The sequence below is a fragment of the Crassostrea angulata genome, chromosome 1 (genome assembly GCF_025612915.1).
Source record: "Crassostrea angulata isolate pt1a10 chromosome 1, ASM2561291v2, whole genome shotgun sequence".
Classification (NCBI taxonomy): Eukaryota; Metazoa; Mollusca; class Bivalvia; order Ostreida; family Ostreidae; genus Magallana; species Magallana angulata.
In genome coordinates this window covers 5,085,870-5,102,986 of record NC_069111.1, presented here as the reverse complement: position 1 = coordinate 5,102,986, position 17,117 = coordinate 5,085,870, and the positions used below count along the sequence as shown (strand labels likewise).

At 31.7% G+C, this 17,117-nt stretch overlaps 2 protein-coding genes across 7 annotated transcripts; both read left to right on the top strand.

Annotated features, from left to right (window-relative positions):
* The first annotated feature begins 7,700 nt into the window (after positions 1-7,700).
* Positions 7,701-12,421, top strand: LOC128155671 (uncharacterized). Of its 4 annotated transcripts, none has more exons than XM_052817513.1 (8): positions 7,701-7,851; positions 8,178-8,969; positions 9,343-9,453; positions 9,753-9,822; positions 9,918-10,081; positions 10,376-10,465; positions 10,807-10,896; positions 12,011-12,421. In XM_052817513.1, the coding sequence occupies exons 2-8, from the start codon at positions 8,735-8,737 to the stop codon at positions 12,394-12,396; spliced, it is 1,146 nt and encodes a 381-aa protein (XP_052673473.1). In that variant the 5' UTR covers positions 7,701-7,851; positions 8,178-8,734; the 3' UTR covers positions 12,397-12,421. The 4 variants fall into 4 exon arrangements, with proteins under 4 accessions (XP_052673473.1, XP_052673457.1, XP_052673480.1 ...); XM_052817497.1 differs by having other exon boundaries at positions 10,807-10,899; XM_052817505.1 differs by having other exon boundaries at positions 7,715-7,846; positions 10,807-10,899.
* A 10-nt stretch (positions 12,422-12,431) lies between these two features.
* LOC128155692 (uncharacterized) lies at positions 12,432-16,424 on the top strand. 3 transcript variants are annotated; one of them, XM_052817539.1, is made up of 8 exons: positions 12,432-13,227; positions 14,354-14,480; positions 14,614-14,724; positions 14,813-14,888; positions 15,094-15,248; positions 15,400-15,471; positions 15,593-15,658; positions 15,815-16,424. In XM_052817539.1, the coding sequence occupies exons 1-8, from the start codon at positions 13,213-13,215 to the stop codon at positions 16,213-16,215; spliced, it is 1,023 nt and encodes a 340-aa protein (XP_052673499.1). In that variant the 5' UTR covers positions 12,432-13,212; the 3' UTR covers positions 16,216-16,424. The 3 variants fall into 3 exon arrangements, with proteins under 3 accessions (XP_052673499.1, XP_052673491.1, XP_052673507.1); XM_052817531.1 differs by having other exon boundaries at positions 14,333-14,480; positions 15,815-16,421; XM_052817547.1 differs by lacking the exon at positions 12,432-13,227 and adding an exon at positions 13,833-14,204 and having other exon boundaries at positions 14,333-14,480; positions 15,815-16,421.
* Positions 16,425-17,117: the final 693 nt, after the last annotated feature.

The following is a 17,117-nucleotide window of genomic DNA, read 5'->3' as shown; positions in this document are numbered from 1 at the left end:
CCCTCTGGTAAAAATATGCTAAATAACAATAATTAAAACCCCTCAAAAGGAATTTTTGTTTCACGGGGGGGGGGGGGGGGGGAAGATGTTTTAAAAAACATTTCCGTTTTCCATTATTTTCTATTATGAAATGAGCTATTTTAACCCAAAATACAAAGTTATCTCTCTTTATTTGACCAAATCGTTTATATTAAATGAAAATATACATAAATGTTTACATTATTATAAAAAATTAACTTTAATTAGACAACTTTCAAAAAATGACTTTTAGTTAGGCGGCTAGACAATGCTATCGTTCGCAGTCCTTTACCATGACCTCAAAGATTGTTCACTTTCTGTATACAAAAGTGTTTTACCGGTAGTAGTTGATATGTATGCAAGAATTGTTTACTTTTGGTGTTGACGGATATCTACGTCATTTTTAATTTTTCTTTATTTACAGAGGCATGCTATCGATTATAATGGCCCATTATTATACATCAGTCTCACTAAAGAACTTTCGTTAATTGTCCAAATGGTAAAGTAAGCAGTTGACTATAAAAATCAGCAATTATCATAAAACGACTTGTAGTAGATATTGTGCTTTACATATATGTCAAATTTTAATGTTTAATCCTTTTATGTGTTTATATTTGCTCTATAAATGTTTTTAGTTCAGAAAGTAAACATATAATAATATTTATCTGTGTTTAAAATGCTTAAGATCCTTATACAGGCTTTTTGGCACCTGTTTATTGACAATCAGCTCAGTATTTTCATTTCTTCCGATTTAAGAGTAGTATTAATGATATCAATAAGGTTTGCGGAGTGACAGATAGATAAAATCGCCAATTTTTGGAGTTTAATGGACCGGCATACCTCATGGCTGAAAGATGTATTTTCTTAAAGATATCACCCTCTTCAAACATTTTTGTCCGGTCGTAAAGTTTTCTCCAGTCAAATATTTTTTAAAATGTGAATTTCTTTTTTTAGATTTGAGCACTTCATAATTGTTTTCCTAATTTGTTATCAACCATTCTTACTTTTCATTGTTTAAAACTTATATCAAGATATTTTCTTGATTTAACAGTTATTGTTGTCTAAAAGTCCGATGCAAGTATACATTTTTGATATTTTTCTTGTAAATAAAACAAACATCGATTAACTCAAAGTCTCTTATTTATAAACAGTTGACCACAAGGCAGGTAGTCTTTGGAATATTGTTACATGCCTTGTTAGCCATTATAAGGATTTAAAAGATCGCATTCAGAGCTGATGAGGCAACTACAGTGATAATTCATATATTTGTTTATACAATATACATCGTGAAGTAAAGACAAACCTAAAGAAATATTATTAGTTTTGTAAGTTGACATACTTGGTAATGTGTCGTATCTTTCATTATTTGCGCCCTCCTGTTTGAATAGTTTTGTCCGATTTAGAGATGTCTCATCAAATCAGTATTATATGACAGTTGAATTTAAGAAATGAGCATATTTCGTACTTTTGATTGTCTGTAAAAAATTAAAAAAAAATTATATTTACTCGTATTTTCAACAAATTCCTGAAATCGGTATGTCTGATTTATCTTACCACACACTAAGATGAAAAGCGAATAATATTGTATTCTTGGTTTGCTGAATGCATTTTATATATTTAGTAAATGATAAAATTATAACCAATTTGATACATTTGTTTTGATTTGTTTGATTATTATTGAGTTCTTTATAAACATTAAAAATAATTGAATCTCTGCTAGTATTGATCTGTTGTTATGGACACTGCACTTAGCTAATTGTTCTAAAATATAATTCACAAATATGAGGTAGGACACATCTCGGTTGCACAAGTTCTTAATAAATCATGCTTGTTTCAGTAGAAAAACTTTTAGAACTAGACTGTATGTATAACAGACATGCGATTATTTCAGTTTGAGACCCATTACATAGGACAATATGCCGATAGAATAATTTTTTTGGGGGCATACTTACTTGAAAATATTGATTTTACTTAGTATATTTGTTTATTTTGTACTTAATTACATGTGCATGCAAATTTCTTTCGTGATTTTCAATTTTATAATAAGTTAAAAAAAAAGGATGAAGAAATAAGTTTTTACATTTCAATGTTACAAATCTGATAAAATTTTTAGCATATTTTAAAAACACGGGTCTAAATAATACATTGGAAATTGCAATTTTATACGTTCATTACATATCATTGCATAAAATATCAATTTCAAAGCTTTGCTCTGCGTCCCATCGGTTAAATGTTAAGAAAAATGCAAATTTGTATATTTCGATTTACATTTAAAGTCCTATTACTCCCAGCAAGGTCATCCAAAGAGACAAATAGATGAAAAATATATTTCATGTCATCTCTTCTATGGAATATTAATATTTCATGTACTTGGATTATTTTTTTTTTAAATCTCGGATTAATTTGAAGTGACAATTAATACTTACTTAATATACATGTAAAGTTATTTATCTGAATTGTTTTTCCTTTTGTTAATTTTTATTTTTAATTTTTATGTTATTTACACGTATTTCTAAAATATATGTGATTGTTTTGAAATATACTTAAAAAATACATTTTAATCTTCAAAAGTATAGTTATTTGAAGTAAAAACGCTTCATAATACAAACAGACAGACATACATTTTTGTTTCATATCGATATATACACCTTACAAAAAAAACCAAAAAATATTATAAAAATGTTTATAATTGATAAATGATGAATTTTTAAAAATTATTTCAGTAAAATTATTTCAAAAGATATATCAGTATTATATGATTGGTAATTTTTTAGTCATTGATCTTTGACTTTTAATGATTTTAAATTTTGACCATAGATATTTCTACGACCGGATGAAAATTATTACGTGATATTATATCTTTCCAAAAAAGTACAAACTAGCCGTGAGGTAGGGTGATACATTAATATCAAATTTTGATGGTATTGTCACTCCACTAGGTAGAGGCCTGTTTTCCGTTGCTCCGTGTGCAAAATTACCTGCAAGGATACACCGTAACAAGAGTTACCGTTCGTTTCTCTTCAAGAGAGTGATACTATAAAGAGATATATCATTAATTCTTCTACATTTCATTAGTTCTATCATTAAATTTTACACATATAATTTCTTATTGATAAAATGAATGTTCATACATTAATTAAACGGTTAAAGTTATAATTTATACCAGGTAAAGTAAGTTCATATTAAAAACAACGGGGGCTGATCAAGGGGGAGCCATTCAAAAGGCAAGTTGTATGCCCTGTGTTTAAGTAACATCGCTTTGAAGTACCATAGAAAAGGGCTAAAATGACCTGTGACGTAGATGGATTTATCAACCAATTTAAAAGCAAATAAAGTACAAGTATAAATTCACCTATTAAATATGTGTTTTAATAATAAAAAAAACAACCCCCGAACGATCAACCTTTTATTGCATTATGAAATATCAAACCAGACATCCTAGACAATTTAAAAGTGATAGCTTTCAGCATTAGATATACAAGGCGGACCTAAGTAACGTGACTTAAAGTCGTAATATTGAACAAAACCTAACGATATTGGTGCGAGTAAGTTTACAGAGGTCTGAAAGCAACATTGTGGCATAATTAAAGATCTTTGCCAACGTTCCAAGGTGGTGAGACGTATCATTTTCCCCCTGGCCTACATTTTGGAGGCAAAGACATATCAATGAGCCTAATTGGTACACGCACTAGCATGTAGCGTTTTCACACTTGGGTGAGGTGGATATGTGACCCCACCTGAATTTGATGTGGCGGCCCCACATCAATATACAAAAACATTTATATTACGACATGTGTAATAACTTTACAGTTCATATAATATAAACTGTAACAAATTCCAAATACACAGAAACACAAAATACAAATCACTTGTCACGCAATTTTTCAACAGTCAAGATCATTTATTACTGGCAAGTCGTTGTGGTAGAACTGGGGGAATGCTTTGGTAGACGTCCAGTTTTGTTTTCTACTAATACATCCGATGCGAAAGCTTTTGAATCTGCAGATCTGGAACTTACTCGAAACGAGTAAACAATATACGATAATTGAATCCATCCCAGATATTAACACACTCTTCAACCATTGAGCTAAAAAAAATACCCAGGTAATCACTTTATTATATTTTTTTTTAATGAAGAAAGAACTCAGACCAGAACATTTGCGGATATTATTTGTTGTATCCAAATATTTTAAAGTTTCATCAAAACATATTTTTTTCTCCTTATATTGAAAACATAACACAGAAGGTAATTGTATTTGAAAAATAACTTCATCATGAACCCTCATATTACATCAATGTTAATTCAATACAGAAGGGATCTTAACCTTTGCAGTGGTAGTTAATGCACATGGCACCACTAATTTCTACCCTTAGTAATTTTAGAGTCAAGTTTATTAAAAGATACAGATCCTTTAGAAAGTGCAAAACTTAAATACACCCTATGTTAATTTATACTAAGGTCTAGGTGGATGCAAATTGTAATTACATTTCAAGAACTTTGGTATCAAAACTGATTAGGTTGCATCTTTTAAGTTAATTGAAATTAGATAACATTCTTTTTGCAATCAACTCTAAAGCAAATTGCAGATCTTCTTGCTTAAAATGATGAAAGTGTAATATTAATTCATTAAAATTTTTCAAATGGATAATAGGTTATTATGAAGTTCCATCTTTTTTTTTAGAACCAAAGATATACTTGATATGAATTCATTGATGGATTGTGAACCTTTTTAATTGCTTTTATTTCTAATAATACATCCATTTCATTTTGAACAAGCACAGATTCAGTTTTAGAGAAAAAAGATATCCGATTTGGAATTAAACTTTGTACAGGTCTCTCAGAAGTACAATCCTGTAACCTTTCACAACCCACTTTTCATTTGTAAAACAGTGTCACAAAATGACCTAGAGATAATAGAAGATCCCGACCCTCAAATAATGAGAAATACAGTAAATGATTTTACATAAATGATTTATTTTGTTTTCTGCACTGAATTATAAAATACATGATTAAAACAATTATTTGTCCATGTAACCTGTATTGGATGAAAAAACTGCTTATTAGGTTGATGATCCGTTTATGGCGGTTGGGGCGAGACTGCCCATCAGATATGGTTTCTGCTGGTGCTGGTCTTGTAGGAAGCTGATGCTCCATTCAATGACGAATATGTCTACGATTCAGATACGTGGAAAAACAATGCCCAAATATGGGTCAAAACCGAGTAAATGCTTGCTCGGTAAAAAAATAATTACTGTATTAGTGTAAGGAAACCCAAGACGTTCACAATTTTATATAAATTTCCATGAAAATTTTATGCTTATTTATGTGCATCTAAGTCTGTGTATGCCAAAAAATTCAGGATACATTGCCAGGCTATTTATGGGGTAAGAATATTTTGGATTTTCCATATTATAACAGCCAAAACGCAATTAAATGCTTTGAAACTATACAACTATGTTGAAAAGTATAATACAAAATAAAATATAATTTTTGCAAACAATGTTTCCAGGCTGTTGGAAAAAATATATATCGGGTTTCCCCCTCATTGTTACTGAGTTAACCCTCTGGTAAAAATAATAATAAAAAAGAAAATGCATTTGAATAGAATCTGTATTTTCAATATGCATAATATTTCATCTCAGATGCATGTAGGTCATTATATTCATTTGAACATTAAAATTTCATAACCTTAACAAAACACACACTGGCGCAAAAATATTTTTGTTATATCGAGCAAGTGGTCATTAAGAATTCATAAAATAATGATTCAATGACATGATGATTTTACACGTTATTCTGGCCCTACCCAACCTTTTTTTCAGCCATTACCTTCTTTATGCCATTTAAGGGATATCTCTGGTGTGCAATACAAAGATGGTTATAATGAAAACCACAAGCTGCAATTTTGTTGGTTGTAAACTCTGATAAAAATTTTTTTTACAAGATGTTTTAAGAAGAATTATTTTCACTCAATAACATTCCATAACTGTCATTTTTAATCACAAAGTCAACACTGAAACTGTGTTTTATCATCATCTCTCTGGATATTTCAAGACGAAGCACAAGTCTTAGTAGGGCTTGGGATTTTACAATTTATTATACAGACAGCTCATCGGGTGCACTGTAAAACAACACAGTGCTTACGTGTATGTAATCTTCAATGTCTGAGATTTTTATATATATGTATGACATTGCAAATATTATAACGAAGTATTATTTAAAAATACCTGTCACATTAGACAGGTAAATAATGTACTAATGTATTTTATTTATAAATGTGGTATGAATGATTATTTATAGCCGTTAACGCCATTTTAGTACCTTGATGGCTCTTTCTCGATGGCCACCAGATCATCACAGCTCTTTTCGCCACTTCTTTAATTGCATGTTCTTCTGTTCTTGTTAAGGTTTAATGTATCCGAACCTCAGCCTTGAAGTATTTTTTCATCATAAAAATGTTATTTATCCTTCAAACTTTATGAATGAAATAAAATGAAAAGAAATTTATTGATAGTATTCATGCATTTTATAAAGTTATTGTAATTAATTTTGGCCACGATGAATATAATGGAATGTATAGAATTTGAGATAAAATTAGTTAAAAAAAAAAAGGAAAAAGCGTACGTATCGGTATATCGGTGGCTCGAACCCCTTTATCTCTAGATAGTAGTTGTCCGTGAAGCCACTAATCCAAGTAATTCGGTGAATGAATTTGCCTAATATTAACAATTCAAGACTTATTAAATTTGTTTACATAAAAAGCGGATTTATGGTACGAATAAAAAAAATCCGGATAATTTAGAGTTACCGAACATTGCTAAGAATCTGATCTCGTTAATGGCACATAGATGAAATATTGAGTACACTAAAAAGCATATATATACCTTCTTCTGGCCAATACTGGCTATTTATTAATACTTTCATATCATATAACCGACCGCCTACTGGTTGCCGAAACGTTCCGGGGAGTCGGTTTTGACGTCATCTGCTTGTTCAGTTTTAATGTTACTCTGTTTTTCTAGCTCCTTTAAAAAGTCTTTAGCGTCGAAAGTAAAGTTTTCAAATTCAACATTTTCTCCGTCCAATTCATAAAAGCTTTCAAAAGATTCAAGCGCTTGGCTCAAATCAAGTCATCGGAGTCCCCGAGTACGTTCATCTTCCTCCACCGAATTTCTGTAACTGCGCATTTGATTTGTTAATGATTAATTAATTAATGGAAATATCACCAAATGTCGAAAAAATGTACCAAAGCCATTGGACAAATCAGTTACATGATTTACAACCCAAGCATGTACGGAATATATCGCCTCACCTCACACTCGCCCCCCCCCCCCCCATTCATCCACTTCATGATTATATATTAATGTGCAGTTAAAATTGTTTATGCTGACATTGATTCTATCATTAATTATGACAACTTTGGCAATTATATTTAATGTTAAATAAATATTTCATTGTTTGAAGATGTACTGTGCACATCTTAAACCAAACACTGTAGTCTATCTTGAAATAAAACTTTTCTTAACCATACGCGGATCTAGATAGGGGCGGGACCCCCACCCCACCCCCTTCCCCTATGAACATTTTTGGCATTTTACAATTTATATTATATCAACATGAATCGATTGATATTCAAAGACACTATATATCGGGATTGATAAACGCGTGCATTATTCATCTACATGTAAGAACTGGTTTAAATTGACTGTTTCGGTTTCGTAACGGCATAACGATCGTTTAGCCGCCTCCATTCTGACTATTGTTTGTTTGACCCAAAACACGTTTTTCTATGCAACAGTTTTATTTGTTTGTTTGGTGACACTTCAGGTAAGGTAAGATATATACAAACATTTTGATTTTCTTTCTCTGCTTGTTTTGATGGTTCGTTAAATGTAAAATCCTGCTATATCCGATTTCATGCTTGATCAATTGCTGGAATTGGGTTCGGCTCAAACTAACACACCTTACAAAATATAACGATATATTAAAATGCTTAAGGGGGGGGGACAAATAAATGAACAAGATTTCCAATGCACACGTATTGGAAGCTTCTAAATCAATGATTCGAGTTTTGTAATGGCTGTGCCCTTTTAGGGTCAGACAGTGCAGATAACAGTCACAACGAACTACTTATCTTTGATTACCACATATACTTTAGGGTGCCTTAATAAGGACGGACATTGAGGACAGCAACACTGATTGGCCAGCGAGAGAAATTAACAAAGTCATACATCTTTACAAAGAAATGTGAGACACTGCGCGCCTTAAAAGAACCCAGTGTATAATGTACACTACAATACCTTCTTACCATTCATATTCTCTGTGATTGGGAGCTTTAGGTTTTGATACAAACTATGTCAGGAACGTTAACAACGACAACTGATTTTAACCTCGTGCTCTTAAGTGATATAAAGAAGACGTGAAAAAATTACATTTGCGATTTACAGAGAAAAACTAGATAATCGGAAGTAGATAATGGGCCTGTTCATGTTTCAACATGCTTCGACTTAAACATAACATGCGTTTATAAAGTTTACATCAGTAGACAATTTGAAATATATTCATTTAAGTTAAGAAATATTGTATAGTATTTGTTTAGACGGAATGTAAAAAAAAAGCTCTGAATATACTAAAAATTCATTATCTACCCGAATTTACATTATACTTGTGTATCTCATAAAATATGCCTCCTTTTCAAGCACAACATAAATCAATATGATGTTAATGTTTTATGAGCACTCATACAACATTGTGCAGCTGTTTATATCTGTGGTGTTTATGTACAACATTGCGTATGTCCGAGCAACAATTCAATGTGCACGCACACAGGATGAATGGAACAAGGCAAGTGCATCTCTGCAGTGTCAGGAACCAAATTTTTATCATTGTTTAAGAAACGAAAATGGAATCTTGACACAGCAATGCCTTCAAAGAGTATGGATCCAAAATGGTATGTCATTACTAATACAAATGTACATATTATTTAGTTTGAGATATTGGCAATGAAAAATAGTTGAAATGAGAATTTGATGGTTGTTCCTTTAATATTAATTCTTTTTATTAATAGCATGTACTTTTGAGACTGTATTTTATTTTTCAATCCAAAAGTGAAAGTGAAATACAAAGTAATTTTAATCCAGCTATTTATTTATATTTTTTGGCATAATTAACGATTCCTTATGATAAAGTGAGATATGCAGATTTCCCAATCTGATAATTAAATTTTATTTTTGAGGGTATAAGATAAATAATCTTTCAAACATTCATGCAGTGGATAAAAAATATTTTCATATACATTGTTCATATTTTGCATATATCAAAAGGAATGTGTCCTGAGTTCAACAGCAGAGTCGGAAAAATAGACGTGTTTAAATGTCAATCTGATGGGAACAACTGTCCCAGCACAATCTTTTGGTCCAATGCAGTGTACATATGTACGTATATTTACATTTTTAAAAATACTCTTTTTTTCAAACTGCAAATTGTCAAACACACATGATTATGACGGCATTGTCAAATGCAACTAAATGAATAGCCTTTGAGTTTCTTATCAATGACATTGACAGTGTAAAAAATAACTTTTGTAAACAAATTCAAGTCTATGTATATGTAGCACTAAAAACAACAATACTTGATATCTATAGATGTCGGATCTAAAAGATTCACGGTTATAACATGAGATATAAAAAGCACTATATATACTAACTTTTCATTAAAAATTATATTATTGTAGATCCTATATGCTATGATAAGACATCAGCAACATCATCATATTCAATCATTCCATCAACGTTTTCATATACGTAAGTTATTTTTCATACCTCCTAAGTCGTTTCATATTATCATATGTATTTGACATTTCAACATATAGATAATTCTTTGTCACTATTTATTATAGAACGTCTCCAAACACTACATCTTCTGGAAGTATTAATCAGGAGACTGTAGACTTTAAAGTAATATTACCTGTAGTGATTGCCATTGTGGTTTTCGCGGCTCTTATTGTTACATGTACCATGGTTGTATATCGAAGACGAAAGAAATACAGAGGGAGTGAGAGGGGTAGGAATGATTTTAAAACTGTCAGAGTTAAGAGAAAATGTTTCCTTTGTTCAAATTATGATGAAGATCAGTTTCGAAATGACATTTTTATATATACGAAAAATGTTGAAAGAGTCAAATTATATTATATTATAAAGTACATGTAAGTTTAATTTTATGATTTAAGAGTAAATTTTTTATTTATAAGGGATGATATTTGTAGAATTGCGCTCGAGTTTTCCAATGATTATTTCAAACATTGTTTTAAACAAAAATAGATATAATTTGAAGTTTATGAACCATTGTTTATTTCAGAGGAAGAGCTCAGAAATGAAATTCCGACAGACAGCCAAACTCGGCAATCTGAACACAATAGGGATATTAACGAAGAAGAGAAACTAATTGGTAGTAGTAACATGTTTTTATATGAGTGAACTTTCTTTTCGAAAAATTTATTTTAGAGTTGTATTACTAATTATGGATGTCCGATGGCTTTTTTTAAACACAAATAACCCTACGCAGGAAATATAATACTAATAACAAATGAATGAATTCAATATATACTTATTTTATACTCTGATAAACTTGGTTTTAATAGTTTACCTTTTTATCAACAACATTGTGGCTTCATGCGCATAAACTTTCTACTACAGTTTAATCTTATATAAAAATAGATATCTGCGGAATATCTTTCTTATATTCATAATTTTGTAAGAGTCACTTAGAACCATTTTTTAAAATTTTAGATAAACCACATACATATGTTCGTCCGAGAGTCAGTCAAACACGGCACTCTGCACAAATAAGAGAGAACAAAGAACAACAGAATCTATTCGGTGGTAAAATTTTGTATATAGATTATATTTCATTCGTTAGGTTAATTTAACTGCTTAACAATTTGATATAGGTTACTATATTAAAAGACGTATACATTAAACAAAAACTTCTGTTAATTAAGATGACATGAATATGTATGAAATGCCGGGAGACAGTCAGACACAACAATTTGAACAAAGAAGAGAAATCAATAAACAAGAGAAATTGGAAGCTATCTAATTAGTTCAATTACGTCATGGAAAATCGTGTATTGAAACTAAGTGGTTTTATTTTTGCTAATGTTTAGATTTTGTGGTGCGGTATTAGGAGAGGAAGTCTAGGGATATGATATACGACATCTCTCTCTCTCTCTCTCTCTCTCTCTCTCTCTCTCTCTCTCTCTCTCTCTGATGTAGAGTTAGAGTTATTCGTATACATGTGCAAACGTCAAAACATTGCATCAAATCATTTTTGAAAAATAGTTTAATCCGTTTAAGATACACAAACCCATTACACATTTAAATACTATCCGTAACATAAGTACACAAAATATATCAATATAAATATAGGATCTCTCATGATTTGCGATGGTATATGATTTTTATCCAACTCGTTGTGTGTTTTCTATCCCCGAGCCTTGGCGAGGGGATAGAAAACACACAACGAGTTGGATAAAAATCATATACCATCGCAAATCATGAGAGATTCTTTTTATCACATGTTTTACCAAGTATTTTGTTAATCCCAACTTTTTCTGTAAATATTGTGATTGTGAGCCGCACAACACATCATTTACAACACGTCAACAACGTTACGCATGGAAAAAAAGTTCCTTGAAGTTTATCAGACATTCATTTTTGAACATTTTTTTTATGAATTCATGACAAATAACTGAAACAACATTAAATGTTTCAAATTTATATCTCAACACCCCTCAACTGAATTAATTATTTACTTTTTCATTCTACGTCAATCAACCGTCTAAACCTACGTAATGATTAACTATGACGTCACGTGGCGTAAGAACACACAGTGGAATATCAAAAATTTATCCCATGAGTGATATCCACCGTATATTGGGATAAACATGTGATAAATCTATTAAAAATGTTTACAAATAATATTTGATTACAGGTTCGACTATAGAATTTGAAAAAGAGAAAAAGGAAGTTCATATTCTAATTTTGCTCTGTGTTAGAAGTGCAGTTTTAGATGAAAACATCGTGAAAAAGGAGGCAATGAAAGAACTTAAAGTAGCAGTTGATACTAAAAATAGTTACCGGAAGTGGACAAACAACAAGACAGAGAAAAGCTATGTTTTTCAAGACTGGGTCCAGCTAGATAAAGAATACGACGATGATGACTTGCGTAACACACAACTGGAGATCCGAAACGCCATTAAACGGAATAAAACTAAATTTGTGGTTGTTTTGCCGTTGAAGATTTGGACAAAATATGAATTATTAAAAGAAATGGGAAATTGGAGCAATTGCACAAAGAAAACGATCCATCCTAATTAAAGATATCATGTTTCTGCAAACTCTCTATTTGGAAGTCAATGGTTTTCATTTTCCTAATAACTAAAAGTCTATTTAATTCAATAAGAAAGCGCATTACAAGCATATGCATAACTCACCATAAGAGCCCGTGGCTTCAGAAGCAAATTGAAAGGGGGGGGGGTGGCTAGACTAATCAGAAATCATGACAAGCAAAAAAGAAAAAAAAGTTATTCTTATGATTTTGTCTAACTTTGCAACCCCCCACTGTTTTCGGCGCCTATGAGTGTATCAAAGACTGTTCAAGTTAGAAAATAACATATATAGATAATACGTATATACAAGTATATGTATATTTATAGGTGTTCTTTTGTATCATTCAGTTTCAATACCAATGACAAAATTAAAAAAATCAAAAGAACTTGCAAAAAAAATCCTTGTTATGTCGGTTTAAAATGAAGTCTGAAAATGAAATGAAAAGGCTACACAGTATTTGTTTTAAAAATGTGTTTGAATGTTATGTATACTTTATGTGTTTGAATGTTGTGTATACTTTATAAAATAACTTTTATTAATGCAACTTGAATTAACTTTCAAGAATCAAACTCCGATTGGAGTTTACTTTTTCCTTCTATGTATTTGACACAAGTGATTTTTTATGTAAACATTATGGACATAATCAGAACGCATATGAACAAGGTGCGTAGGTTTTACGAAAATCCCCAAATCTATAAATAGACAACGATTTGGAGACGACATACGGTCATTTAATTTCACAGCTGAGCGACATTAGGCATTTAAACCATGTTTGTAGAGTATTCTGAATAATCGATTTGGAAAATGGCGGGGTTCCTGGTAGGTAGATTTATATGTAGTAATTTATAATAATTGAAGATCATATTTACATGTAGATATGCATTTTAATTGTTTGATCTTTCATCCCTTTCACTGTCATTATTCAGGAGTAGTCTTCGCGTAACTTTCTTAACAGTGAGTCATATTCTTTATCAGGTCTTGTTTGTAGAATACCTTTAGGTAAATGTAAGCGTTCAATTCGTGTGTATTCATGTTTTATAAGTACTAGTATAAGCTTAGTTACTGCATGTTTTATTGCAATCGCGAAATAGAGTTAGATGTGTTTATTTATCTATTAAGAGCCATCAGACAGCAAATAAAGAGCCAGCAGACAGCAAAAACATTGAAAACAATCACATCATATCATGAGTAAAACAAGTACCAAATGAATTAATTGAAAACTGCCACGAACTGAAAGATTTTCCAATGTAACGATTCATAAAATAAAATATTTGCAGTATTTCATAACCCCTACTTTAACCCCCCCCCCCCCCGGATATATTTCAAGGAGTGGGAGATGGAAGAAAGCTGAGTAAACAAGAAGATAATATTGAATTACTATAAGAGGTATTGCCAATGTGTAAACACCCCAAGTAGATAACTCTGTAACTAGAATTTAATTATAGCGCGTTTTAAAAGATTGCGTTTGAAAATAGCTTTGCTATATAAGTGAACGTCATACAGTTGATTTTAAAAAGATAGTTTTGTAATCAAAACTCTTAAACAGGCAAGGGTATATCTTAAATTTATCATTATAACAGTAACTTGATTACGTCTTGTTGTTAGGCGCGGATCAACAGATCAAACTCGAAGCTTCGCGTCTCGTTTGATCTGATGATCAGTGCTTGGCAATTCGACGTGATCCGACGCTTTGCATCAAGTTACTGTTATAATGATATATATTTACCTACCGTGTTAACTAAGCCACTATAGGAACTTTTATAATTTTATGGCTTAGCAAGGGCCGTCCATTACAGGTATAATAACCACCATTATTAACAGACTATGAAATGTAAAGGCGCGCCGAATTTCTACATATTATGCAATATCTAGGTTTTTTTTTACCTACAGTATTATGTTATAAGAGCGTTGCGTTGTTCTACAGTATAACTTGACCTGTCCCCAGGATGTAGACAGCTGGAACAAGGCCTCCACCGCCGCGAAATGCGTCACACCAAACGTGTACCACTGTCTGAAAACATCGGATGGACAGTTAATAGAAACGTGCCTGGAGAAAACATGGATTCAGCCAGGTTTGTGAAAACTAATTCATGAACCATAGAGACAAAAATTGTTTAACATTTAGTAGTGGCAACGTTTTTTTTATCACCAATGAAAACATACGGTTTTGGTATTTGATATATGTTAGGTTGCATATCAATGTAGGTATGTGTCCGGAGTACAATACCAATTTAGACATGTTGGACGTTGATGAATGTCAAGGAACCAGCACTGAATGCCCGGATGTTACCTACTGGTCAAACGACGTATATCTGTGTAAGCTTATATACTGTTTCCTTTTTTTGTATTTTACAATGACATTGAATTTAGTTAATTACAACAATGATCAATATTTTACTTATAGATGCAACCTGTCTACAGAGAACAAACCAGACACAGGATTTCAACAACATAATAGTAGTAGACATTCAAACAACAATGTAGGTATTGAATTCAGTTCTGTAGTAATCAGGTGTATTCTATCCAATGCATTTATCAGTAGTAGCAATACATATACAAGAAAAATGCTCGTATAGTGTTCAGCTATGAAAAAATTAAATGCACTCAATAAAATGCAGGTATAAGACTTAGTGCATGCACAACATTATTTATGTTTCAAATCAATTGTTTATGTACCTTTCCCAGATCACCTAACATTACAACGACTACCACTGACAGTTCCGGCCTCGACATACAGACCTTACTGCCCTACATCATAGGAGGGGTCATACTTATAGCACTGGTGTTTGTTGTGGTACTGATATTCATACTGTGTAGAAGAAAGAGATCGAGACACAGAGGTTAGTTGTTTTACCTTAATATTATCACCATGCAAGCCTCCATTACACGTAAATCACTTTCAAGTTGTGGCTTAATGTAAAATCATTCATACAAATATTAATTTACAACAGTTACATTGACAGTTAACTGTATAAGATTTTGTCTTTCAAGAATATAGACACGACATCAAGATTGAATACTCAAGGCGAGAACATAACCCACAGGATGATCTCATTAACCAAGGTAATTATTTATATCATAACCAGCCAAAACATAAAATTATGTAGATACACGGATATATACTCTCTATAATTAAAGGTATGTTTTGTCTATGACTTATGCAGTGCATATTTTAAATGAACAGATGCAGTTAATGGCAATAACCTAACAAACAGGGACTCTTTGGATGCTGAAAAACGCCCATTCATAGGTAAAACTTTTTTAATATTATTATGTTAAACATGATATAGGAAATATATATATATATATATATATATATATATATATATATATATATATATATATATATATATATATATATATATATATATAATATTGAATTTAATTGATTAATTTCCATTCACAGATCACTATTCAGATGTCTCCTCCCCCTCCCCCACCCCTTCCACCGCCCCTAAGAGTAACATCACTGTGTATGTTGGAGACGACCCCGACAAGATTGCTGTAGCCTACGAACATCTAGTGTACGAAAACAGATACGACAAGTGTCAGTTTGTGAAGGATATAAATGAGTTTAAGGCGGATAGATGGACCAAAGTGTACTTCATCCAGGATATATTCCGTCACGTGATACACTCATCGGATATAGATAAATTGCGGGGTGCGTTGCATGAGATCTACTTAGCGGCGGGCCAACAACCACTTTCAATGTTTATTTTAGAGATGCCGCTAACACTGTGGACAGAACAAAGGAAATATTTCCAAGAAATGGCTCTATTTCATGATCAACATATTTCTTTTGTCTGAGAAAGTACAACTTTATGTTAAGAAAGATGCTGTGTTCGTGTGAGATTTTTTTAGCAATGCAAACCAAGAAATTAAATTTTGCAAATTTTTGTCGTAGTATATATCATAATTCGTGTTATTTGTTCTTTATATCATATATACAATGGTAAATTTTTATAATGGTGCGATGATACGATAGTGCACTACATGACCGTATCGGGATTCCATACATAACGGTAAAATCAAAATTGCTTCCCAATTAAAGTCTCTCTAACTGGTGATGCTTGTTTACTGGTTATCTTAAAAACCAGTTCCTTTATTCTAATGATTACACTCTTTATATCTAGAGAATAAAAATAAAACAAGGACATATACTGTATGCAGGGTTCGCCCCTTTCGCCCTTGTAATTCAAGCCTGGGCGATTTCCAAAGTCTCAAATAATCTCTCTATAATCACAATTTTATCTAGGCAAATTCAAGATGGGGCGAAACTGTTTGAATGTGAAGAAGGGCGAAAAACCATGTATACAGTATTTCGTCAAATTTGAAACAATGAACAACTGCAACTTGAAAAAAAAATGTTTTTGAACTAAAAAAAAAGATTTAGTGGACAACAAATATGATGCATGGTATTAACCAAACTCAGTGACATGTTGTGTTTGTTTTCTAAATTAAGGTTAAAAACCGGAAATGGCTTTTTGGAGTTTTGACATTCAGCTTTAAAAAACATTTGAAAACTTACAAATAGAAGAGAATTCACAAAATTAAAATAATTGTTTCTATAACAATTTATTAGTTCTAATATCTTTAAAAAAAACCTGAACCCTCTATGATGCTATATGCTTAATGGTTAGGTCTAACTTTGCAAAAAAAGTGCGGGGCTAAGCCCCCGTTGCCCCCCCCCCCCTGTTCCGATGCCTATG